Source organism: Cibotium barometz, chromosome 33 (assembly GCF_041138505.1).
Source record: "Cibotium barometz isolate CiBa-2024 chromosome 33, ASM4113850v1, whole genome shotgun sequence".
Taxonomy (NCBI): domain Eukaryota; kingdom Viridiplantae; phylum Streptophyta; class Polypodiopsida; order Cyatheales; family Cibotiaceae; genus Cibotium; species Cibotium barometz.
Window position 1 is genome coordinate 2035818 of NC_141078.1, and position 25372 is coordinate 2061189.

General features: G+C 45.7%; 1 protein-coding gene across 3 annotated transcripts; it reads left to right on the forward strand.

Moving 5' to 3' along the window:
- The first annotated feature begins 503 nt into the window (after window positions 1–503).
- On the forward strand, window positions 504–18098 carry LOC147619188 (uncharacterized). 3 transcript variants are annotated; one of them, XM_086772807.1, is made up of 5 exons: window positions 521–725; window positions 1044–1178; window positions 16178–16394; window positions 16491–16806; window positions 16921–18098. In XM_086772807.1, the coding sequence occupies exons 3-5, from the start codon at window positions 16257–16259 to the stop codon at window positions 17475–17477; spliced, it is 1011 nt and encodes a 336-aa protein (XP_086628933.1). In that variant the 5' UTR covers window positions 521–725; window positions 1044–1178; window positions 16178–16256; the 3' UTR covers window positions 17478–18098. The 3 variants fall into 3 exon arrangements, with proteins under 3 accessions (XP_086628932.1, XP_086628933.1, XP_086628934.1); XM_086772808.1 differs by having other exon boundaries at window positions 1055–1178; XM_086772806.1 differs by lacking the exon at window positions 1044–1178 and having other exon boundaries at window positions 504–725.
- Window positions 18099–25372: the final 7274 nt, after the last annotated feature.

The following is a 25372-nucleotide window of genomic DNA, read 5'->3' on the forward strand; positions in this document are numbered from 1 at the left end:
AGGCCTTATTTCAAGTAGGTGAGGCTAGGTTCAACCCCCATGTTTTGGTCTTGTTTACGTGCTACGGGTGCAATAGTTTACTCTGAGAGCATAATGCAAAAATAATGTTGGATTGTAAAACATCAAGCCTCCAACACCGAATCACTATTGGCTTCTAGCTTTGCTAATATTACATCTTGTAACTTTGGCCCTTTTTGTTGACGGGCATAATGACTCTATAGAATTCGCTCAATTGTGGATGTTCTTTTGAGAAATGGCTACATGGAAGTGTAGGGTGAAACTGAAAGCCCCAAGGCTTTGTTAATTACATGTAACCCTAAACAAAAGGTTTCTAGAAAATCCATGACCATACCTTATGTAAGTATTGGTACTAAGTGTGGGATGCCCACACTCCTTTACACACATCTTTTCCATCACTTGTGACGTGTAGACGACCTTGAGGGTTTACACACTATGTAAAGCTAGATAGGTATATAATTTGTAACTGATTGAAACATCATACGCTCTCTTTTCAGTTAAGTTCGAGCCCTGTCTTAAGTCCTTTCACGTGCGTGCAGGGGCACCGTCGTAAAGCCTGGTCGGCAGCATCGTCTTCGGGCCTTTAGAACCCACAACGCTTTTCCATATTTTCTTTCGAATGAAAGATTACTAAACTTGATGGCCCCCGAACTGGAGGGGAAGCGCAGAGCGGACGGTGCCTGGTATCACTGCCAAGTCTCAACCTGGTGAGTCTCTCTCTCTCTCTCTCTCTCTCTCACACACACACACACACACACACACAGACACACACACACACACAAAAGTGGCCGTTTGCAGTCATATACTCCTCAATATGTCACTTCATTGTCGCTTCATGCTCTTAATCGGCCATATTATGCCACTGGATCCTTTTAATTGGTCTAGAGATCTGAATGCTTCATGCCAGGTTCCTGTGTTTGCTCTTCTCCACTTGCTTTGGAGTAGCAAACATATGGTTAGGATTGGTGAAGCCATGACTACAGGTTTATGAGGGCCTAATGTATTCTCTAATCGGATCTGGCCAGGTGGTTTGCAGGTTTTGCCTCAAGGGGCATCACAACATGCATGACACCTCCAGGAAAAGTCCTAGGTTTGAGGTGTTTGGGTTTCCTTGGACCAACCAGGCTCATGACTTTCAAACCATAGCTCAAATTAAAGAGGTTGAAAAACTCTTACTACTGCTCAGTACTGGCCTATTTTTCTTGGCAGCAGTCGGTTGACCCAAGATCTTGCTCCCCCAAACAGAGAAGAAAGACCCCTTTGACAGCTTAGTTTTATTTATTACTAGTATGGTTGCAAATCCACGCTTCATTCAAAAGAGGCGGGAAATTTATAAATCGTTCACATTGACAGGGATTATATTTTTGAAACAGTGGACAATTTGTTGAATTTGGCACTTCTGACTTAGGCGCTCGTGAAAGAGAAGGGCAGAGAGCTGGTTGTCCACGTCTGATTCCAGATTTGAGCAAAATGAATTCACCTTGTGCTGATCGTGAGCAGGTCGACTTCATGCAGGCATTCTCTAGGGCTGATCGACTTCCTTACAGGCTGCAATTCTGGTTTACAGGAGTATTGGGCTGGTTACAGGTGTTTGCAGGCTGTTTTGACTTGGCCGTACAGCCTTGGGGTCTTCTGCATGACTTGGCTTACACGAAGTAAGGCTAGATAGTCAGTGAAGACGTTGGAACCGCAGGGAGTCAGCTACATCTGGTGGGTGTGTTCACATGTTGAAGTAGGCCTGGTGGACATGTGATTATGATGGATACATGTTTGTGGGTGTCTTTTGGCGTGTATTCTGATTAGAAGCTGGGGGGATGTCACACATCCCTGATCTCTCAGAACATGTGGAGCATGTTAGACTACGGCATGCATATGGATCATATGGGTGATGCACACATTGCATCCAAGGCCATGGCATGATATTTTGGCTTTCAGGCGGAGCTTCTGTGGATACTGGCTCATCTAAAGCCTATTTGATATCCATGGTGCTTGGGTGTGATTTTGGCCATTTACACATGGTGTAGGCGGAATCCTGGAATCACAAGAAAGAAGATGGGCATAATTGATGCATGCCTAGACATTATTTTTCTTTGCGGACAATGCTTGGTGGGAGGTCACAAGGGGCTGTCGGCTGACAGCATGGGCAGCGCATACAGCAGTGATGGTATTTATCCCATGTTTTTGGCATTTATTTGTCCACACATCAGGCCGACTGAAGGTGCACTGGCCGACTGCATCATCTCCCATATATATAAGCAGTTCAGCATATTCAGCATAGAACAAGTCAGATAATTAGAAGTTTAGTTCATCAGCTAGTCTAGCATTCAATAGAATATCATGTAGAAGGGCCCAGGTCAACCCCTATGGGGCTGACCACAGGCCTACATCATGTACAAGCAGTAAGCAACCTTTTTGTACCATAGTAATACAAGAAAACCTGAACACTAATCTCTCTCTTCTTCTCTCTCCTCTCTGTCTTAATCATAAGATAATTAGCATCAATGTTCTTAAGTATGCTTAGGGCTGTGGATCAGTACAACAAGGCTTCTACGCATGCAACATTGGTATCAGAGCATTCAGGCTAAGCCCACTAAGCTATGTCCCAAGGAAGGTGCACAGTTCTAGCAGGAAGGATGCAGCAGGGTAGCAGATGGAGTGGTTTGCAACACGCGAAGCTAGAGGAAGCAGTCCCTAAGGGTTGGTACTCAGACCCAGTACCTCAATAAGCCCTTAGATCAGTTCCAAAGGCCTAGCGTGCATGATTGGTTCTGGCATGTGACCCACCGTTGTGTCAAGGTTGAGGGAAAGCAGGCATGGGGACAACAGTGAACAAATGCTTAGTTCTTCATCAAGACTTGGAGGTGGAGATCACAAATGAAGGTGTTCAGACCAAAAATATCAGTAAGTAGAAGTAAGCAATAGAAGTCAAAGTCAGAAAGCAGTAGCAATTTAAAGGTCAAGTCGAGGGAGGAAGGATAACAGGGTTCCACCCCGTCGTCAAGTTTAGCAGAAGGGAATGTCACGTGCATGCTCGTGCCATGACTAACCCTGTGCAGGAACTGTCTTAATCCCTGCATAGTGTAGCAGTCAGGACAACATTTAGTGTCAACATCAGTAGAAGAAGCATCCTCCTAAGCATTACAACATCAGAACCATGCAGCAGCAAGAGTACATCATAAGCATTATCATGCACCTCATGGGAGGTCACAAGGGGCTGCCAGCCGGCCTGTCGGCTGACAGCAGCCCTTGTGCAGCAATTGGACAAGAGTCTTTTTACAGGGCAGCAGGGGTGGGCAGCACATACAGCAGTTATGGTATTTATCCCATGTTTTTGGCATCTATTTGTCCACACATCAGGCCCACTGAAGGTGCACTGGCCGACTGCATCATCTCCCATATATATAAGCAGTTTAGCATATTCAGCATTTTTACTACAAGACTATAAAACTACCAAAATTCGCCTAAAAGTTAGCAACTTTGGGAGAAATTTTGATCATCAATGAAGTAAAGGATTAAGAAATTAGTTACATGAGTGGAATTTTGATCATCAATGAAGTAAAGGATTAAGAAATTAGTTACATGAGTGGAAAGAGAAGTTTAGTTCATCAGTTAGTCTAGCATTCAGTAGAATATCATATAGAAGGGCCCAGGTCAACCCCTATGGAGCTGACCACATGTCTACATCATGTACAAGCAGTAAGCAACCTTTTTGTACCATAGTAATACAAGCAGTACCAGTCCGTACTGTGAGTCTCCGTGTGGAATGATGTCATATATATGACCTGTGTGTTTGGTTTGTAACTAGATGCCAAGCATGTGTAGGAAGCATGCAGTTTTGCAAGAAGGATGGGGCCAGTCCTTAGGGTCACCCTAGGAATGGGATCTTTCATCCCTTGATTGGGCGAGGGGTAGGCTTTGTGCCACCCCAAGAGGCCAGGAAAGCCCCAGGCCTTGCTCACCAGCCTATAGAGGGGCTGGGCAGGCTGTCGGCCAGCCCGAGGAGGCATGGCCAAGCAATTGACAGGCCTAGAGGCCGTGCTTAGCAAGGAGGCCAAGCATAGGGGCTGCCCAGTTGCTAGGATCATACGTTGCGGTGGCCAGCCACAGTAGCAGTGTGAACATGATGGGGAGAAACAGTTAGGGTTTCACTTGTGGGAGACATACACAGAGAAGCACAAGGGAGAGAGAGAGAGAGAGAGAGAGTTGTGGGGATAAGTCAACTCATGATGCATGAGTGTGTGACTCCCCTATCACACATGTATATTGCACTAGTACACATAGTGCACTTAGTACATTAAAAGTACTAAGTGTACTATGTACTATAACTTATGGGCTTGTACACACTATAAGGGTGGGCATAACGCCTTTATCCCAACAACCTCCCACTTAAAGGCAAAGTGCCCTTAAGTAAAGGAAAAGAAAAAATCAGCATGTACATGATAATATACAAGGCCATATCAAGGCTGAAACTGGCCTCATCCAATGCCCATCAAGTGTTTGCAATGAGCAAACCGCTCCGGAGGCAAACTCTTCGTCAACAGATCAGCCGGGTTGTCATCCGTATGAATCTTAACAAGCTGAATTTGCTTGTTCTCTATCACCTCTCTGATGAAGTGATACTTCACATCCACATGCTTCGTCTTTGCATGAAAGACAGGGTTCTTTGCCAACTGGATGGCACTCTGACTGTCACAATGCAACAATGGAATATCCCCTGTATAACCCAAATCAACCACTAACCGAGATAGCCATAATGCCTCCTTGCAAGCCTCTGTGGCTGCAATATACTCGGCCTCTGTAGTAGATAAGGCAGTGCACTTCTGCATCCTGGATATCCATGACACAGCACCTCCTGTGAATGTAAACACATAACCGGTAGTAGACTTCCGGTTATCTGGATGACCGGCATAATCCGAATCCGTGTAACCATGCACTAATGCATCCTGTTTGCCAAAACAAATGCACATATCCTGTGTGCCCTTCAGGTATCTCATGACACCTTTCACTGCTTCCCAATGCTTCTTGCCAGGGTTGGCCATGTATCTAGAAACCACTCCCACTGCAAATGCAATGTCCGGCCTAGTAGCAACCATGGCATACATGAGACTGCCACAAGCTGAAGCATACGGAATTTTGGCCATATCAGCCCTGTCTCTATCTGACTGTGGGCTGTCCATAGCACTGAGTTTCACATATGGAGGCAAAGGAGTACTAGTCTTCTTCCCCCCGTCCATATTGAACCTCTGCAAGACTTTGCCAATGTATTCCTTCTGAGACAAATACAACACATGCTGATTTCTGTCCCGAAGTATCCGCATACCCAAGATGTGATTTGCATCACCCAAATCCTTCATATGAAAGGTTTCATGCAGCCTCTTCTTTAAGGCATCCATCTCTTTACGAGATTTCCCGGCAATCAACATATCATCAACATACAAGATGAGGATCAATAGACTGCCATCCAAAGCTTTCTTGGTGTACAAGCAGTGATCTATGTCACTTCTCCTGAATTTCTGAGATTTCATGAATGTATCAAATTTATGATACCATTCCCTTGGTGCCTGTTTGAGCCCATAGAGACTCTTTTTCAGCTTGCATACAAGCTTCTCCTTTTCACTTACTGCATAACCCTCTGGCTGCTGCATATATATCTCCTCATGGAGATCACCGTGAAGAAAAGCAGTCTTCACATCCATCTGAATCAAGTCCAGATCATCATGTGCAACCAAAGCTAACACAGCTCTAAGTGTGGTCATTTTGACCACTGGAGAGAAGATCTCCTCAAAGTCCACACCATATTCCTGCTTGAAGCCCTTAGCCACTAACCTGGCTTTGTATCTTGGCTTTGCATCTCTGATGCAACTTTGAGCCTGTATACCCACTTGCATGGCAAAACCTTCTTTTGCCTGCAGGTAAATGCACCAACTTCCAAGTTCCATTTTTATGCAGAGAATCCATCTCTGACTTCATGGCACGCTCCCAAAGAGCCTTGTCTGCCCTCTGTAAAGCCTCCTTATAACATGAGGGCTCCCCACAGTCAGTAAGCATCAAATAGTCAACCCCTGGAACAAACCTGTCAGGGGCTCTGGAGGGTCTAGTGGACCTCCGTACCCAATGACCATCATTTGCAGGTTGCTGTCCAGCCTGCATATCACCCATTGGTGGCTCTTGTTCCATGCCATAAGGCTGAAAAATCATGCCCGGTATCTCCTCTAACTGTGGTATATCCATAGGGATATCTTCTGCCATATCTGGCTGTCCATTTGGACCATTTTCAGCACCATTTAAGGGCTGGTTTTCCTGCTGTAATGGCTGATTTACAGCCCTTTGTTGTTGTCCATGATGTCCATCATCATCAAAGATGACTCTGCCAGGCTCCTGTTGCCTTGCAGGCTCCTTATACATGCATGTTTCATCAAAAATGACATCATTGCTGCGTATGATCTTTCTATTCATGGGATCCCAAAGTCTATACCCCATTTCACCTCTGTCACCATATCCTAGGAATATGCATTTATGAGACTTAGGATCAAGTTTGGTGCGCATTTCCCTGCGTATGTGCACGTACGCAACGCAACCAAACACTCTCAAGTGCTTGTATGACGGAGGCTTCCATGTCCATACTTCTTCTGGCACTTTCCCACCAAGCCTCGTGTTAGGTGACCTGTTTATAAGGTGAACGGCTGTCATAACAGCTTCAGCCCAAAAACCATGAGGTAATGCAGCATGTGACAACATAGAACGGACCTTCTCCTGAATGGTCCTGTTCATCCTCTCTGCTGTCCCGTTTTGTGGAGGATCATAAGGAGTAGAGAGCTCCCTCTTGATGCCTTTAGCATCACAAAAGTCCTGAAACTGTTTGGACGTATACTCTCCACCATTGTCGGAACGCAAAGCCTTCAGTGTTTTGCCAGTTTGATTCTCAACAAGAGCAACAAACTTCTGAAACACTGAGAATGTATCACTCTTCAAACGAAGAGGATAAACCCACACCTTGCGTGTGGCATCATCAATAAAAGACACAAAATATTTTGCCCCTCCCAAAGAAAGCTGAGGCATCTCACATACATCTGTATGCACAAGCTCTAACTGAGCATCTTTCTGTCCAAGAGCTTTCTTGTGGGGGCACTGTAGTTGCCTACCATATATACAATGCTCACAAAATTGAAAACTTGAAAACTTTAGAGAAGGCAAGTAACCCAAACGAGACAATTGCTCCATTCCTTTGACACTCATGTGTCCCAACGGGCTATGCCACATAGAGATTTCCGGCAGCTCGGTTGCATTTACATTAGCATGGTGACAAACACCTGCATGCATGAAATAAAGAGTGTCCACCTTAGAGCCTCTGGCAACAACCAGTGAGCCCTTACTAATCTTCCACTTTCCACTACCAAATGTGGTAGCATAATCAGCATCATCAAGCTGTCCAGTAGAAAGCAGATTCTTCTTGATCTCAGGCACATGCCTGACATCATGGAGCATAAGCTGTGAGCCATCTGAAAACACAAGCCTCACATCACCTCTGCCAAGTATCTTGCATGCATGGTTATCACCCAAATAAACCACTCCTTCATTGCCAGCAGTATACCTGACAAACAAGTCTCTGCAACCTGTGACATGAAAGGAGGCACCTGAATCAATGATCCATGAGTGCATACCATGACCACCTGTAAGAAGTGAATGGGCATCAAGTGAAGACGTAAAGAGGACCTCATCCTCACTGCCACCTGCATGTGACACATTGATTTCTTCAATCTTGACTCCACTTTTGCCCTTTGGCTTTACATCTTTGGCTTCATCTTTCTCTTTGTCTTTGCCTTTTCCCTTTTCCTTTTGATCATTTTTCCATTTGTAGCATTGCTTTTTAATGTGTCCCTTCTTGCCACAATAATGGCATTCCAAATCCTTTTTGGAGCGAGACTTGCTCCTTCCCCTTTCTTGGCTTCTTCCCCTTTGCTGGGATCTCCCACGTGCATTCATTGCATTGGACTTTCCAACAGAGTTGTTTTTCCTGTTCATCTCTTCTTGAAGAAGAGCACCCTCAACATTTGCATATGACAGCATAGCATGCGAATTGCTAGTGGCTGTCCTGAATGTGTCCCAACTCTCTGGCAAAGTGCATAACAAAAAAGTGGCTTTGAACTCATCGTCCATTGCCAACTTTTGATTAATGACTTGGCTGACAATACCATTAAACTCATTTAAATGGGTTGTCATAGACGCCCCTTCCTTCATCTGAAGACCTATGAGTTTCTTCAACCAATACACTTTGCTTGAGGCACTTTGTTGGGCATACAAGTCCTGCAATCTCTGCCACATTCCCCAAGCTGTCTTCTCTTCACGAATGCTGAAAAGTAATGAGTCTGACACAGACAACATGATAGTAGATCTTGCCAGCTCATCCATATCTTCCCACTCTTCAGCAGTAAGAGAAGCGGGCATCACACCCCTTTCTTTGATAGGCTTGTGCTGCTTTTTCTGGAGCAACACATTGTAGCACTGGGTTTGCCAAATATCATAGTTATGCGAGCCTTCAAGCTTCTTGATGTGAAGCAATGAAGAGCTCTCACCTGTGGTTGCCATAGCAAAATGCAACCTGTCAATGCCTGACTCCCTGCAAAATGTGCAAACACTGCACCAAAAGCACACAAAGTGCTCACAGTTTTTCTCCCAAAGTTTATCTCCCACTGCGGAAGCAAGAATGCAACTTTTCTCCCACTGTATGTGATGAAAAACACCAAAATCTGGTTGCTGCAGATTTTGGACAGCACCTTAAATGTGCTCTTTTGCCCTTCCAAAGTACTGTACAGCAGTACCAAGTGCTCACCAATGATGTACCAAACCTGCACCGGCAAGTTCAGCATCTGAAATTGAACCTTTTGGTCACTCAAAACAGTGTACAGCCATGCCAAAACATGCACAAAGCTGTGCCAAATCTGTACCAGCAGGTACAATAGCAATAAATGCTCTCCTGGCTGTCCAAATGAGTGAAAATCAGACTTTTACAGTCCCGAACACTGCATACAACAGTCCCGAACAGAAATTGGGCAAAAGCCCCTTGACTGCAAGCTGATTTTTGAGGATTCAAGGCATAAATGTCTTGCCTGCTGCTTTGCCAAGCTCAACAAGCATAAAAAACTTGAAAAGCCCCTTGATTTAAGATCAATTTCTGATCATACATGGTACATTGACGCACATGAAGGCATCCAGAGTGTTCACGATGCTTCCCCCTGGCCACATATACATCCAAATAATGAAAGCCCCTTGATTTACAGGCACATTGAGTGCTTGTAAGGCATCAACACATTATCCACAGCATCAAATGCGATTGCCTGCATGCAAATCAACCAAATCGGCACAAAAGCCCCTTGATTTGCACTGCAATTTGCTGCAATTTTGCCCAAATGTGCGATTTTTCACATCATACAGCATGTATGAGTGCTTAATTGCAAGAAAATACCTTGTAATTTTCTGATTTTTTCTCTGATTTGCAGGCGGGTTGATGAATTTGGTGCTGATGCAGAAATTTGATGCTCTGTGTTGCAGAAGGGGGTGATTACACTGCTACAGCTTGTGAATCCATGCTCCAGGGTGTTGGCTCTTCTCTGCTGTGCGCTGGAACTCCATGCGAGTATGCTGCCTTGCTTCAAGGTGAGCTTATTGAGGTAGCTTCACAACATAGGAGGTCTTCCTTCTCTGCTTTCGCTTAGCGTATGAACGCCCAGCGCTAGCCTCCTCGCTACCTCAGCCACGCTACACGATTAGCGTATGTTGACGTATTCGCTATGAGCTCGCCTTCGCCTGTGTGCTGTGCGCTTCGCTCACCTTGCGGATGAGACTGTTTCGCCTAGCGCCAAGCTGGCCTAGAATTGCCCGCTTATGCTGCCTTGGCTATGTTCGCTCGCTTATGAGCGCCACCCGCCTACAGCAGCAGCCGCTGGTGGCCACAAAGCGCAACAAGCTTATCGCCTGAGTTCGCCTCTTCGCTCGCCTAGCTTCGCCTTTGGCCTCTTCACCGAGTAGCAGCGCTACATACGACCAGTTGATGGTTGGGCAGCCTGGGCAGCCACGTGGGCTGGCTGCGTGGGCAGCTGGTTGGCCAGCCCCTTTTGTGCTGCAAGGAGCAGGGCGACCAGGAATCGGCAGGGCGACCAGGAATCGGCAGGGCGACCAGGAATCAAAAGGGTGGGGCGGCCAGCAGAGCAGAAGAGGGAGGAGAACCTGGTGACCAAAGCTCTGATACCAGTTGATGGGGAGAAACAGTTAGGGTTTCACTTGTGGGAGACATACACAGAGAAGCACAAGGGAGAGAGAGAGAGAGAGAGAGTTGTGGGGATAAGTCAACTCATGATGCATGAGTGTGTGATTCCCCTATCACACATGTATATTGCACTAGTACACATAGTGCACTTAGTACATTAAAAGTACTAAGTGTACTATGTACTATGCACTTAGTACATTAAAAGTACTAAGTGTACTATGTACTATAACTTATGGGCTTGTACACACTATAAGGGTGGGCATAACGCCTTTACCCCAACAGAACACACTGGATTAAAAGAGCATTTAATGCTAGGGGCTTGGTCGTGGGGGAAAAAGCAACTGGCCGACCTTTGTAAGTGCCAGTCGACCAGCACATTCTGTCCTATAATAGGCAAGACAGAATTCCGTCCATTCATCTCATAATTCACAAAGGGCAGAGGTGTGTTCCAACTTCCAAGAGCTAGGACAGCCAAGGGGAGTGCTCCAACCAAGGTGAAGAGTGCAGGTCAAGAGGGTATTATGGACCCAATGTTGTGTCCTCTTCTCCCTCTCTCTCTCTCTCTCTCTTTCTCTCTCTCTCTCTCTCTATATATATATATATATATTTCTGCACATATCTCTCTATATTGTGCATTATCTTCGTCACGAACGATTGCTGAATTCTGAGCATTGAAGTTACCGATTCTTCCACGAGCGTCCGCATGTTACAGCTTCCCACTGAGCTAGTTCCGTGGTCGCGAAGACTTGCAATTTACAGGCTCCAGGAACAAGAAATATATCCAGTGTTTAATGCATGTGCATGCATCTCTGCTTGCTTGAAATTGATTTCACATGATTTATTTTCGTGTGGCTGCTTGCTATGACGTGTCCAATTCACGGGCAAGGGATGCGCACCCGTGAACCGTGCGAGTGCCTTGTATTTTCTGTTATGGATTGTGTCATGTGAACAGGTGTTCGCTTAAACCTTTGTTTATTCTTGTGAAGGTTTTATAGCCTTTATTGTTCACACTTCATTAAACCCGGGCACCACCCATTGGCTAGTGCCCGGGGCCCAAGGGCCAAGGTGTGGCCAGCCTAAACTGTGGGCACCTCCCTAGGCCATTTAAACCCCCACGTGGCCCTCTTTAATGACGGGGCATTTTATTAAGATACCCACCTTCATTAAAGGTGGGATTCTTCCATGTGTCAAAGTGGGGGGAGAGGGAGGGGGGCGCTGTCAGAATGCACAGTGGAAATGAAGGCAATTGCTGTAGAGAGCAATACACAGATGAAAGAGAGAGAGAGAAGCTAGTGTAACTCTGCTCTATACACCAATAAATCCCAAAAATATACAATGGAGAGTGTGGGGGGGCAAGGGGCCATTTTATATGGCCCCAGGCTATTGGTTAGCTAGTCCAAAAGAGTCCAATAGCAGCCAGATACTCACGACCAACAAAAGTAGTGCACACGACCAGTAAAACTCAAGTTGGCCAGGTCACCAGTAGTCGGGGGGGGGGGTGGGCAAAAGTGATGCACACGACCAGTAAAACTCAAGTCGGCCAGGTCACTAGAGAAGCTAGTGTAACTCTGCTATATACACCAATAAATCCCGAAAATATACAATGGAGAGTGTGGGGGGGCAAGGGGCATTTTATATGGCCCCAGGCTATTGGTCGGCCAGTCCAGAAGAGGCCAATAGCAGCCAGATACTCACGACCAGCAAAAGTAGTGCACACGACCAGTAAAACTCAAATCAGCCAGGGTTGCACAGTAGGTCGGGTATCAAACAACGAGTCGGCGAGCAAAAGGAGACACCTGACAGTCCTCCCATACCCAGAAAAATGGAAAAAAATACATGGAAGTGAGGAAAAATGGGAACACACCGAAACTGGGCGGGCACACCCACAACAGAGGCCCTGACATAGTGTACAGGATGGTGCTAAGCCTGCCACTGGTGATCAAAGAGGAGGAAAAGGCTGAGTACTGAGAGGGAAAATGTGACAACAACATTATGGCCATATCCTTTGTCGATATCTCTTTCCCTGCCTGGAGAATTTCTTACTGAAGAGCCTGCAGCTTGTTGATGTGCTTCCGCATCGTCGACGACTTTGCAGGATTCATCACTCGCATCTGAACTTCCAAGGAGTTTCTCTTCATGGGTGATACCTTGTTGTAGAGAGAAGCCAAATGTTGCCAAATCCCTCTGGCCAGCGTCATATGCTTTATGTGATTGATCACCTGTGGTGTGCAATTGAGGAAGATTAAAGAACGGCCACGGGCATTAACACGATCCCATAACTGTGCTTGTGCCTCCCGTTCCTTCCGAATAGAGGGTAACTCCCCTTCTTCCAACTCCGGCCGTGGAACCCCAACAACAATGAAATCAGCCAAGTCATAGGACACAAAACAAATTCCATCATTACCTTCCATATGTCGTAGTTGTTCCCGTCCATTTGGCGGTCCACCGGGAACGTGGGGAGTGTCGGGATCTTCACATGCTTCTTAGCCATCTCAAGCAAATCTGCCATCTCAAGGGTTCACAAGGTCTTGTGAAGGGAGGAGCGTGGGTGGGAAAGAAGAAGAAGAGGCTGCAAATAGAATGCAAGGTGGCTGTCCAACGGTGATGGCCGCCTTCTACCCGATCTCCCAAGTCCCGTACAGCCCAAAACAGTCTCCAATCAGCACCTCAATCAGAAAACCTTGATGTCCCATTGTCTCCAAGCTTCAAGCCAATTGGGGCTTTGATACCATGTCAGAATGCACAGCGGAAATGAAGACAACTGCTGTAGAGAGCAATACACAGATGAAAGAGAGAGAGAGAAGCTAGTGTAACTCTGCTATATACACCAATAAATCCCGGAAATATACAATGGAGAGAGTGGGGGGGGCAAGGGGCCAGGCTGCTGGTCGGCCAGTCCAGAACAGGCTGACAGCAGCCAGATACTCACGACCAGCAAAAGTAGTGCACATGAACAGTAAAACTGAGGTTGGTCAGGTCACCAGTAGTCGGCCAGGGCTGCACAGCAGGTCGGGTATCAAACAACCAGTCGGCCAGCAAAAAGAGACAACCAACAGCCCTCCCACACCCAGAAAAATGGGAAAAAATACATGGAAGTGAGGAAAAATGGGGACACATCAAAATTGGGTGGGCACACCCACAACAGAGGCCCTGACATAGTGTACAGACCGGAGATGACTGCTAGGGGGGGGTGGCGGGGGAGTGTTGGGGGGTTGGACCCCTTCCACCAACCTCTCCCACAATTGCTTCTTCTCTCTCCCTCTCTCTTTTTCTCTCTCTCACATTGGAGGCTAGCGCATCTCTCCCTGCTGCTCATCTACAAGTTGACTATCATTCAGGCCTCTTTCATGCTGCCATACAGCTACTGTACCTTCTGGAAACCCTGCTGTACCTGCTGTACAGTCCATTGTACCGGTTGTACTTGCTGAAAACCCTACTGTACCTGCTGGAAACCCTACGGTACCTGCTGTATTTGCTGAAAACCCTACTGTACCTATAGTACTTGCTGGAAACCCTGCTGTACAACCTACTGTACCTGCAATACAAGCTGAAAACCCTATTGTCTTGCTGGAAGCCCTACTGTACAACCTACTGTACCTGCAGTACTAGCTGAAAACCATACTGTACCTGCGGTACTTGCTGGAAACCCTACTGTATAAACTACTGTACCTGCAGTACTTGCTGGAAACCCTACTGTACAACCTATTGTACTTGCAGTACTTGCTGGAAACCCTACTGTACCTGCTGTTCTTGCTGGAAACCCTACTGTACCTGCTGTACTTACAGTAGATCCTGCTGCACCAGCTGTTGTACTAACAGTACCATTTGTACCTCTTGTACCGGCTGTACATCTTCTTGTACCCGGATATCACATTACATCTACTGTACTGGGTGTATTTGCTGTCCGCATGTACCTGTTTTACTACTTGCTATTGGAAACCGCGCACTAGTACGTACGTGCACGTGTACTTTTACATGTTCGTGTGCATGTATCTGTTTGTGTACTTGGGGTGCCCAAGGACGTTCACACCGAGCTGGTGTAGTTTCAGTGGTATCAAAGCATGGTTGTTTCTCTCTTCTCAACACTGGTATACCACCAACGCCTTAGTGTTGAGGCCTTCGGCATGACCGTCCGTGATCCGTCGAATCCAACATGTTCTCGACGGTAATCCTGGTCCATCACAGACCACAGAGTGAATTACTCTCTGTGAACAATAATAACCTAGGTTTTACTTATATAGTCGCTAGTACTGCTATAAACAACTGTCCGGTCATAAATAGTGAGTATACTTGGTATTATTAACCATGAGCCGTGGCCGCATGTATCAACCTGCTTCCTCTAATCCCAGGGCTCCTCTAACCTTGTTGGATTAGACTACTAATCCTAAATATTAGTACTAGTTACGTAATATACTTCCCGTCCTCAAACACACTAATCCTAAAGATTAATACTAGGTATGTAACATACTTCCCCTCCTCTAATACCAGGGGTCCCCTAACCTTGTTGGATTAGACCACTAATCCTAAAGATAAGATTTTGTTTCCACTCTTCTCTCTAAGAAAGAAAATTGGCAAACATATGTTGTAAACTAGCAATTGGCTCCCAACTCGAAGACATTTCGAGTCTTGGAAATAAACAGGGGAAACTCAAACTACATCTAACAACTGACTCCATAATTTGGTTCACCATTCATGCACTTTCCACTCATAACGCTGACTGATCTGTAGCCATTGTCCCTACAACTATCTCAATGGAACAAAAAATAGACCAACTCGAACTAGAGTCGTGAGGAACTCAACAATCCCTCATCCCGAGAAATCTTTCTGCAGGGATCATTGACAGTTGGCTTGCGTAGGTCAAGGTGGCTTGGAGAGTGGTTACATTGTGTGTACACTGCACACCTAAAACTTCTCCCTTTAAGGTAGAGCTAGAGCCCTGTCTGCAAGTACGTTTACCCCATTGACATCTATCTTGATTTTTGACTTTTAACATTTACATCAAGGAAATTTGCGATGTCCCATCATCCCATGACCATGTACAGGATAATGCAGACCTGCTATGGCTCGTTGTAGCAATTACAAAGAAACTGGGTACCTCGGGCTTTGCCGGACACATTAACATACCAAATATTTGATGAGAATTAATTGTTGACGCTGTACTTGATGCCATTTTTTAATGCTGAATTGCTATTGAACCTCAGGTTGATGCAGTGCCAAAATATACTACCAAAACGAGAAGAGTTAATTCTTTCAACCTCATCTAATGTATACTGCTGCATTGAATAGAGCTTCTGAGTTTACGAGGAATCCTGCTAAATTTGCTAAGAATCGAAACCTCTTACTAAGCTCAGAGAGCAGGGCTGTGTGGAGAACAATAAAAATTTTGTAGTCCTCTACCAACTTCCAATGTGTTGCAATAGGTAGCGCTGCTTCTGAGGGTTGAATTTGTTGCGTTTTAAGACTAGTTTACTCTCCGCTCCAAAAGACTTGCAGAAGATGTGTGAAATGGGGAAAGAGAGTTTATTTATAGATCTCCAGTGTCATATGGGAAGCTGCTGTGAGAGGGGATGCAGCATGCATGGGTAGGCATTATGGGCAAGTGTTTTGAAAATCGTACCAAAGAGACAGGTCTCATGTTGGTGAGTCATTCTACGTGTAACAACTGTCCTCTTCACCCAGGGTTCCAAGTTGCAGCATGCATTCATACACCAGAAGGAAATGAAAGATGAATTCTATTGTGCTCATTTGGTGGCAAGAGTGCATGATCAACTGTGGTTATCAGGAATCAAACCTGCCACCTCGCACCTCACTAGCATTAGCCCTAATCAGTAGTGTAATGCTTGTAGCCAGGTATACTGCTTAGCATCATTTATTAAATTGTATTCTTTTTTGCAGTTCAAGTGGACAGCAGACTATTCTCAAGGTTCAATTTTCTGGAGAAGATAAGGACTATATATTCACTCCAGCTGAAGCGATGTCCAGGCTTCGACCTCTATCAAAAAGGCTACAGAATGGAGAGTGCAGGAAGCTGAAAGTAGGAGATACTGTGCTGGCTTCTTTGAGTGGAACGATGTCTGAAAATTTTCAATTTCACGACGCTCAAATAAGAAAAGTAAGTAATGCGTTGTGGCATGTTCCCAGTCCACTCTAAGAAGCTGAACCTGCAAAGAAGTTTAATGGTCTGAATTGGATCTCATTTTGGAAACAGATCCAGAGGCACCAGCATTCATCTTCAGGGTCTTGTAATTGCAATTTAGAGGTCTCGTGGGTAGACAGGAGGAGCGATGGAGAACTAAGCAGTGTTCCGGCAAACCAAGTCCGTCGGGTCAACCTATGTAACAGCATACATAACCACCCAATTATTCATGAATGGCTAGAATCCAGGAGTAAGCAAGGTGGCGACTGGCTTGATACTAGTGATGCTGAGAGTGATGTTCAAGTTCAGCTGGAGGAGGAGATAGACAAAATTACTATGATGGCAGACAGTTTTGATGAAACCTATTCTCATACAAAAATTTTAGCAGGTAATTATGAATTAATTATTCTACATCTGATTCCAAAATCTTAGGTATTGATTCAGTGTTCCATATGTTGCTATATTGAAAGAAAGGTGTTGCCTAACTTAACCTTCGAAGCAGATACAGCAACAAAAAGATCAAGAGCAATGAGGAATTCGGGGAGGAATTCTATGGCTTCTCTTGTGCGTGAAAGGAGGCAGAAAAAGGTACAATCAAGCAACTCATCATCACCGTTTGATAAACGGCCACGCTTAAGCCCCCTTGCAGCTCGAGCAGCGCTAGCTGCAGCAGTGCCAGCAGCTCCCCTTGGACGAGCAAAGCAGCCCGTTTTACTGGAGAAGTCCAAGGAGCATTCTGCAAGATGCAGGCTTGATTCAAGGTGTATGGTTGTGGCCAAGGATGATTCAAGTAAGATTCACACAGACTTAAAGGCAAAGCAGCAGAGTAGAAGGGTTACGTTAGCAGCAATGAAAAGAGGTTGCTCTATCATCTCTTCTGGCCATCATCATGCCGGACCAAATTATGTGACAAATTCTTATCTTGTGAGCCAATCGGATTCCTTACAAAATGCCAGTGTCGATTTGAGCATTGATATTCCAATCTGTGACGCCATAAATTTGATAATTGACCTTCCAATTTATTGGAGTCAAAAGGCTGTCTTGTTGGGAAGTCAATGAAATATTTGGCCAAATAGTGAACCAAGTGAGGTGGAAAGGGAGGAAGTCCCTCGTGGGCATGAAAAGCGTGGAGAGATTTTCTGTGGCTGCCTCATCTTGCAGCATCAAACTGGTGACATTGTAAAGCAGGAGGGGGGGGATCAAGTATTGGAATCCAAAGTGTCATTTTGTGGACATTCGGCCATTCAGAAAGGGTGAAGGATGATCAAAGCATTTTTGCATCTATTAAAGGTGCTGATGATGTGGCTACTATGTCGTGGGTGTACACATCTACTCTATGCATGATGAAGCTGATAGTTGGAAGCTTCAAAGATGATGATGTGAGTATGATGTGGGCATGCAGTCTACACTATACGTGATGAATGGTCTGAAGCTTTGTGACTCTGAATATTCCTTCTTGTCTACACTCAGCTCAAGGGGGATGGAAACTGGAGTACAGACAAGATTGAGAAGGGTGATAAATGCATCCATTTCCGGGCATTGTAAAAGGGGTGCATGTGGGAGTTGCATCAGAAAACTCTTTTCATGGGAAAAATGAAAACCACAGTGTATGTGGGTGTTTAGAGGGTTTTTACCTCCGACCCCTCTTCAAAAGAGAGAAGGAAAAGAATTATGTAACTTTTTCTTGGTCATAAAAAAAAGAAAAGGGTACAACAAAGTAGTCATGCATGTTAAATAGGAACCGGACGATGACGGGAGAAGATGGTAATTTATTAGATTAGTTGTGATGGTTTGTTGAGTAACCTTTGATACTAAGGTTTTTTGATATTAAGGGAAGAACTAGGCCTATAAGAAGTGATAAGTGATTCAATGCTTCTCGCATATACCTCTTGCATGGCACCTCCTGCTTCCTCTACCCCTCTTGCAGCGCCCCTCTTCTCATGTGGTCGCTCAAAACTACCTCTGCAATCCCAGCCTAAGAGAGAGAGAGAGAGAGAGAGAGAGAGAGAGAGAGAGAGAAACTACTTTCGCTCTTGGGAGAGAGCGTCTCTCTACTTTGTAAGAAAGAGAGAGATTCCTATTGCCTCACCCCCACAAGGATTACACGGGCAACAATGTAACGTCTACTACATCATCCATTGCCGGCGTACAAATGGTTGAGCACAAGAATGTGCAGTGCATAGCCTAAACCCCCCTGGTCACTTTCCACTGGCACTGGAAACATATCACCTTGTGGCAAGGTAATGTTGCTCAATTTAATGAATCCTCTATTTCTTTGATGGAATCGTTGAGGGATTATTTACCGAGCAACATAGTGGCTAGGAAAGCCTCGGGATTTCTTTGGAAAATAGGGAGGGTCGAATTAAGCTATGGCTCATGAATGATAAAATGAAGTGACGAGCGAGATGAATCATGTTAGGATGGTTGGGAAAGCAACACAACGCTCTTGTTAAAAAAAAAAAAACCAACAAGCGCAAGAATTAATTAAGAGACCGAATTTACACAGTCTGGTTGGGAAACAGCCCAACACAAATAACAATTACAAAACTCATTCTCTCATATCTTCAATTCTGGATTGCGAAGTATATAGAAAGCGAAAGGCCTCCTCCTTCTTCATTTGAAGTGCACGTTGCTGAGCTTGTGATTGATTACTTGATTGCAATGAGGGTTCTCCAAGTACTGCATCTTGTGTGGTATACAATCTCATCTGAGCCAGGTGCATGTCATGGATCTGCACATGAAAATCACCAAACAACATTCTCAGATTTGGGATCTGGTAAGCAGCCTCAAAAGCAGTCGCACATCTATCTTTCCAAATTAGCTAGAGGAATTCAGCTCTAACTCCGGCCCAGCAACGAGAGAGCACCCCAATCGAGTCCCCAAGAAGGAGTTGTTTAGCAGATGGCAGGCAACCCAGAGTAGCCCAAATCGGAGATAGTATGTCAACAGATCTCTGACAATTTCTGAATAGATGCCCAATATCCTCGATGCAAAGTTTACATCTAACACAAATCCCATCTCAGATTCCACATTTCCTACATTTGTCACCTGTTCAGATGGCTTTATGCATAATCAACCACAATAACACAGATTTCTTAGGCTGAATCACTTTAGACCAAAGTGAGCTGAATTTGAAGTTCCATTGGCGTCTATCATAGAGGACTGCCCATCTTTTATTGAGAATCACATGAACAGGGGTAGATAGAGCAATTGGGACACCGGGGGGGGGGGGGGGTGACAGAACGATGTGCCTCCTCTCCAACATAGACCTTTGAGGGAGATGGGCTCGGAGACTGAAATCTGCTAGGCCACTTCTTCAGGAAAGATGCTGATACGTTCTTGCACTAGCCTCACTTCCCATGGGAGGAGAGAGAATTTTAACAGCAGCTCATCATTAGTCATCCACCTATGGGAGGGAAGGTGCCACACGTTAGCCCAAACTTTGATTCCTTTTTTGTGAATACGTAGTGCAGTACGTAATGAGAAGCTGGACACCGGAGGCATTGGACTAAGAGGAAACCACAGTGAGTCGAAGGCTCTGATAGCGAAACTGTGTCTGCTTTCCCACACAACTCCTACTTTGTCACGATATTTGTTCCAGGCTTTCCATAAAGAGCGAAGCAGATCAGAACCTTTAGGTTGATTCATGACCTATCAAGATGGTAATCCAAGGCAAATCCTTCCATCCTGAGAAGTTTTCCAAGGAGAATTGGTCAGAGTTCCTGAATAGCAACCGGAAAGAATATTCCTCAGGGTGAGAGACAGCTCTAATGATAGCCTTAACAGCAAGACGGTCAGCCCTAGCAAGGATATCTACTACCCCCAAACCCCCTTTGTCCCTGGGAAGGCAGCATAACTCCCATTTGACTTTGGCAGTTCCTCTCCTGAAAGGGTCTCCTGACCAAAGAAAATTCCTACACAACTTTTCAATTTCCTTTAGATGAGAGGGGTCTCCAACAGGTAAGGAAGAAAAGGACATGAGCAACTAAGAAATGATGATTAATTACCAGCACTCTGCCTGCTAACGAAAGCTGCATACCCACCCATCTATTCAGCTTACCCCTGAATTTTTCAACTACCCAGTCCCACCTTTATTTCAGGGTAACTCCGAAGCCCATAGGAATGCCCAGTAACCGAAAGATTTCACCAGCCCTAATGCTCTGACAGCCGTGCTGAGTCAACCACATAGGGAGATTTCCTTCTACAGAGAACACGCCGGTTTTTGTATGATTAACCCTTGAGCCAGAAGCTAGATAGAAGGTGTCCAACACCGTCTAGAAGGTCAGGAGAGAGTTCTGATCATTGATGAGCAAGGCGTTGGTGTCATCCGCAAACTGAGATAGAATCTGAACACCATTGGAACTCGGAAAGGGAATGCCTTGGATTAGCCCCAGTCTCTGGGATCTTTGCACCATACAATTCAAGCTATCCACAGCTATCACAAACAGCAGAGGAGCAAGAGGACAGCCCTGTCTGACCGCCGACCTGGCCAGGGGGAAAACATCTGACATTGAGTTGTTAAGTGTGACTCTAGCTGAAGCGTTGCCAAAAAGGGTCTTAACAAACTGGATCAAGCTCCAAACCCCATCTTCTCCAGACTGAGTAATACAAAACTCCACTCTAGCCTGTCATATGCTTTGTCAAAATCAACTTTGGCAAAAATAAAGTCTATACCTTTCTCCTGAGCATACTCTACTCCTTCCCAAATTGAGATTACAGCTTCAATAAGTCTTCTTCCACGTATGAACCCTTTCTGCTCAACTGAGATGAGTTTCATTAAGCTGGGAGTAATCCTGCAGGCTATCACTTTGGCGAGCACTTTGTATACAGAGTTCAGCATAGTCAGAGGCCTCCAATTCTCAAGGAGATCCTTTGTGGACAAGTTTTATCACTCCCGTATTAATAATAGTGGGCAGGGCGGAGTACTTCACCGATTCTTCCCAGACCTTCTGAATGAAAGGGGCAATCCAATCTTTAAATGCAAGGAAGAACTCACCAGGCATACCATCCAATCCGGGAGTTTTGTTAGGTTTCAGACACTCTATGGCCATCTTAATTTCTGAGATTGAAATAGGTACATCAAGTTGCCTTGCCAGCTCAGCAGAGATGACCTTATCTCTAGCCTCCCAGACAGAGTCACGTGCTTTAGCCTTCAGCTCACTGGGCTCTTCAGGTGAACTAAAGAGCTTTTGAAAGTGATTACGGACCAGCACACAGTTTTCCTCCTCAGACCTAGCTGTGCCATCATCTGTGGACAGCAGGGGTACAAGATCCCTCACTTGTTTTTTCCTCAGTATCTTGAACATTTCTTTAGACGGGCGGTCTATCTTTCCAACCCACCACTCTCTAAAGAACACCGTGGCATGCTTGAAGGCTAGTTCCTCCTCAGATCTAATATGGGCCCTTAGCTTTGTGTTCACTTCTTGTTCCTCAGCTGCAGCATTGCTCTTGGCTTCAAGTTCCATGAGCTGGAGATACATAGATTCTCTCCTTTTCCTCCTAATGATAGTCACCTCTTTCCTAAAACCAATGAGAGCTTTTTGAGACTCCCTCAGAGCTTGAGACCAGGCCGCGACAGGGGAGTGAGCTTTGCTGAAAGCTCTCACCCAGATCTTCTTGAGTTCATTTTGCACCACCTTAAGATGGAAGAGGGAAGCGTCAGTGTGAAACCATGAATTTCTAACTTTAGTGGCTTTGTCATCCAAGGTGACTACTAGGGGATAATGATCCGACAAACAGGAGGAGAATTTAGGTTTGGACTTGACTCTGGAGTATAAGTTGGCTAGATCCGAGGAGATGTAACATCTGTCAAGTCTTGCTTTCCTGGCATTATCGCCAGAGGAGTAATTCTGCCAAATGAACTCAGCTTCCTCTCCTACATCCCACAAAGAAAAGAGCTCTTTGACTTGGTCCCACCTCTCTTTCTCTAGACCTTTGATTATTTGTCCCAGGCCTTTGTATCTATCCGCTATGGACTCCACCATGTTGAAATCTCCTACAATGACTACTGGTCCATCCATTGCACTAAGCTCACTCCACAAATTGGCTCTGTCAGCAACAACACCCCCTGCATAGACAGAGCAAATCTGAAACTTGACTGGTTTATCTATCTTGGCTGAAATCCAGTTAGACAACCGAGTTAAGGGAGACATCCCAATTAGTAGGTACACCAAGGACAGCACCTCCAGAGCCTCTAGAATGCGACGAAGAGAACCATCTATGATTCTCAAAGACCTCCTTAAGACGGTTAGATAGATCGATGCCAATGGTTTTGACCTCCTGGAGAGCTATTATCTCAGATTGGTTAGAGCGGAACCACTGTTTCAGCTTCCTGGCTTTGATGGGGTCTGAAAGCCCCTTGATGTTCCACGAGGTAATCCTCATTTATGGGACTTCTTATTGGATTTCTTAGACTGAACTCTGATGGGCGAAGCTTGTGAAGCAGCTTGCATAGGTCTTTTGTGATCTTTGTGGATCTCCATAGGAGTGGACAGCCCAGCCTCCTCCACTTGAGCTTCCTTGCCTTTTAAAGTAGAGGTGTCTCCCGCCAGTAAATTAGGGTTAATTTCTCGCATTACAATTTGATCATTTTCATTGACCTGATCTTCCAGAGATTTGCCCATCTCTTCTTCTTCATCAGAGCCCGAGAGAAGAGACTCATCAACTTCCGAATCAACCCACTCCGGCAGAGAGGCAAGGAGGGCAAACTTGTTCACAGATTTGGCCCTAGTCTTAGACGCATCCTGCCAGGATTCTTTGGAAGCCTTCATGGGGGGGTGGCTCTAGCTGCTTTAGGGGCATGCTGGAGCGGGGTGGCATCAGGGGAAGCAGGGGAAGGGGCGTTGACAGAGGTAAGTCGAGGACAGTTTCTGACGAAGTGCCCAGTGGCACCACAGTGAAAACATGTGGAAGGGAGATATTTTTACACTATGGCTTGCTCAAAATGTTCACCATCGTTGGTGAAGATATCAATCGCTGAGGGGAGATCCAGGGAAATGTCCATTTCTATGAGAACTTGAGGGTGCCAAGAAGGCACATAATCAGAACAGGGTTTCCCTCCCAGGACTTTCCCCAGTGTGGATCCAATGACTCCTAGGTGATTATGATAGTGGAGGGGGAGATTAGGGAACTCGACCCATACAGGGTAGTTAACCAAGGCAGAAGCTTCAGGGTTGAAATCTTTGTTCCATCGAAAAAGGCTGAGGGGGGAATTGCGGACGAGCCACTGGCCGAGGACATCAAACGCCATATGCGGGAGCTTGAAAACGAACAGATAGTGATTTTTGGGGAGGGCCTGTATGGTTTCCACTTCAGCACACCGATCGCACCCCACTGGAGACGGATCCAGTTTCTGATAGCCTCTGCTGGGGGTCTAGGACCCGCGAGCAGACCGATAAGAGCCCTATTCTCCAGGTTGTGCTGAATTCTTCGGATTTGAGAAGAAGGAAGGGTGACTGAGGGCTTACCTCCAATGTGTGAATCTGCTACCGCAGCGCCAGCGCCCCCGTTGCAGAGACGGTCGGATGAAGAAGGACCATGGACATCCGGCTAGCAAAGGAGGGAGATTCAGGGCAGAGCCAGCGATATTCCCATGAGGCTTGAGAGCGGCTTCCATGGGCGGACCATGAAAGGCTTCGTGCGTTGCCTGAGCAGGAGACGGGAAGCGCGACGGAGAAGGAGCCGCCTCGTTGAGGTCGGCTGGACGAGGAGCATTGAACTGAAGAAGAGAAGGTGCATGCATATGCCACGCGTTAGGCGACGCGGCGGCCATGCACACAGCCTCGAGGCTAATGATGGTGGACTGAAGTTGACCGCTTCTGTTAATCCACTGATGAACCTCTGCAAAGCGCGGATTAACAACTGCTAATCACCTCTGCAATGCGTAGATTAACAACCGCTAATCACCGCTGGAAGAGACGACCATTCTCAACTCGAAATTGCAAAATTTTCCGCAACGCTCTTGTTTTTTGCCACGTAGCTTCGGCGAGAAGCATTTACGGGAGATGTTTTTCATTCACATTCTCGTCTTTTGGAAAGAGCAGCTAAATCAAGTCTCCAATTAGGTGAACAACAAAATTCATTTTTTTGTCTACAATTCAAGGCTTATGAAATTCCACCATTCATCAATGTACCCCCTTTGCGCGGCCTCCTCCGGGGTGCTGGCGCAGTAGTGGAAGTAGCAGCCTCTCATGCAGGGCAAGGATTTCCACTCGGGGCCTCGCCCAGAATGTCCGGACAAGAGACTAATTTGGCGCGGTTGCTCCGAAATCGAGACTAGAAAAACTTCCCTCGCCCGAAAAGGCGCAGGCGATTCCACTAGGAAAATTATCTAAGGGAAGATTTATCTAACGGGTCAAGGCCTTAACTATCCTTTCTAATCCGACCGAACCCGTAAGTCACATGGCTAGATCAAGGAAGAGACTTGCACTTGGTTCATAGAAATCATCGCTTTTTTCTCCCTTAAGCGAGGCACAAGCGCTGATTCTTTCCCACAGTACAAGAAACTTCCTGGGACTTATTCTAACCAATGCAACTTGAACGTATCTAAACTGTATCGTAGGAATCCACCGCGGCCCATGGGTTAGCCAACCACCCAACCACTGTATTGGTGGGATCCCTTTATATAAAAATTTGGTTGTGTTTTGTCCTGAGTACCAGGGAAAAGAGTTCCCAGGCTCCCTAGCCGGCACTCATGCAAAATACAATTTAGACACACCACTTACGCACCCAATATGAAGTTGCCTTTTATAGATTTAGGTGTCTTTAAAGTAGACTTAAAATGAAACCATAGTATTTCGAATCATAATCCTCCAAAATATCTAGCCCATTGTTTTACAATCAAAATATCATCCGGACTCTTCGTTGAAGACCAGCTAGTCACCAACGAGATCCAATTTCAAGTTCTAATTCACATAGATAATTCCTTGTCAGTCCATCCATATCTTCCTCGACAT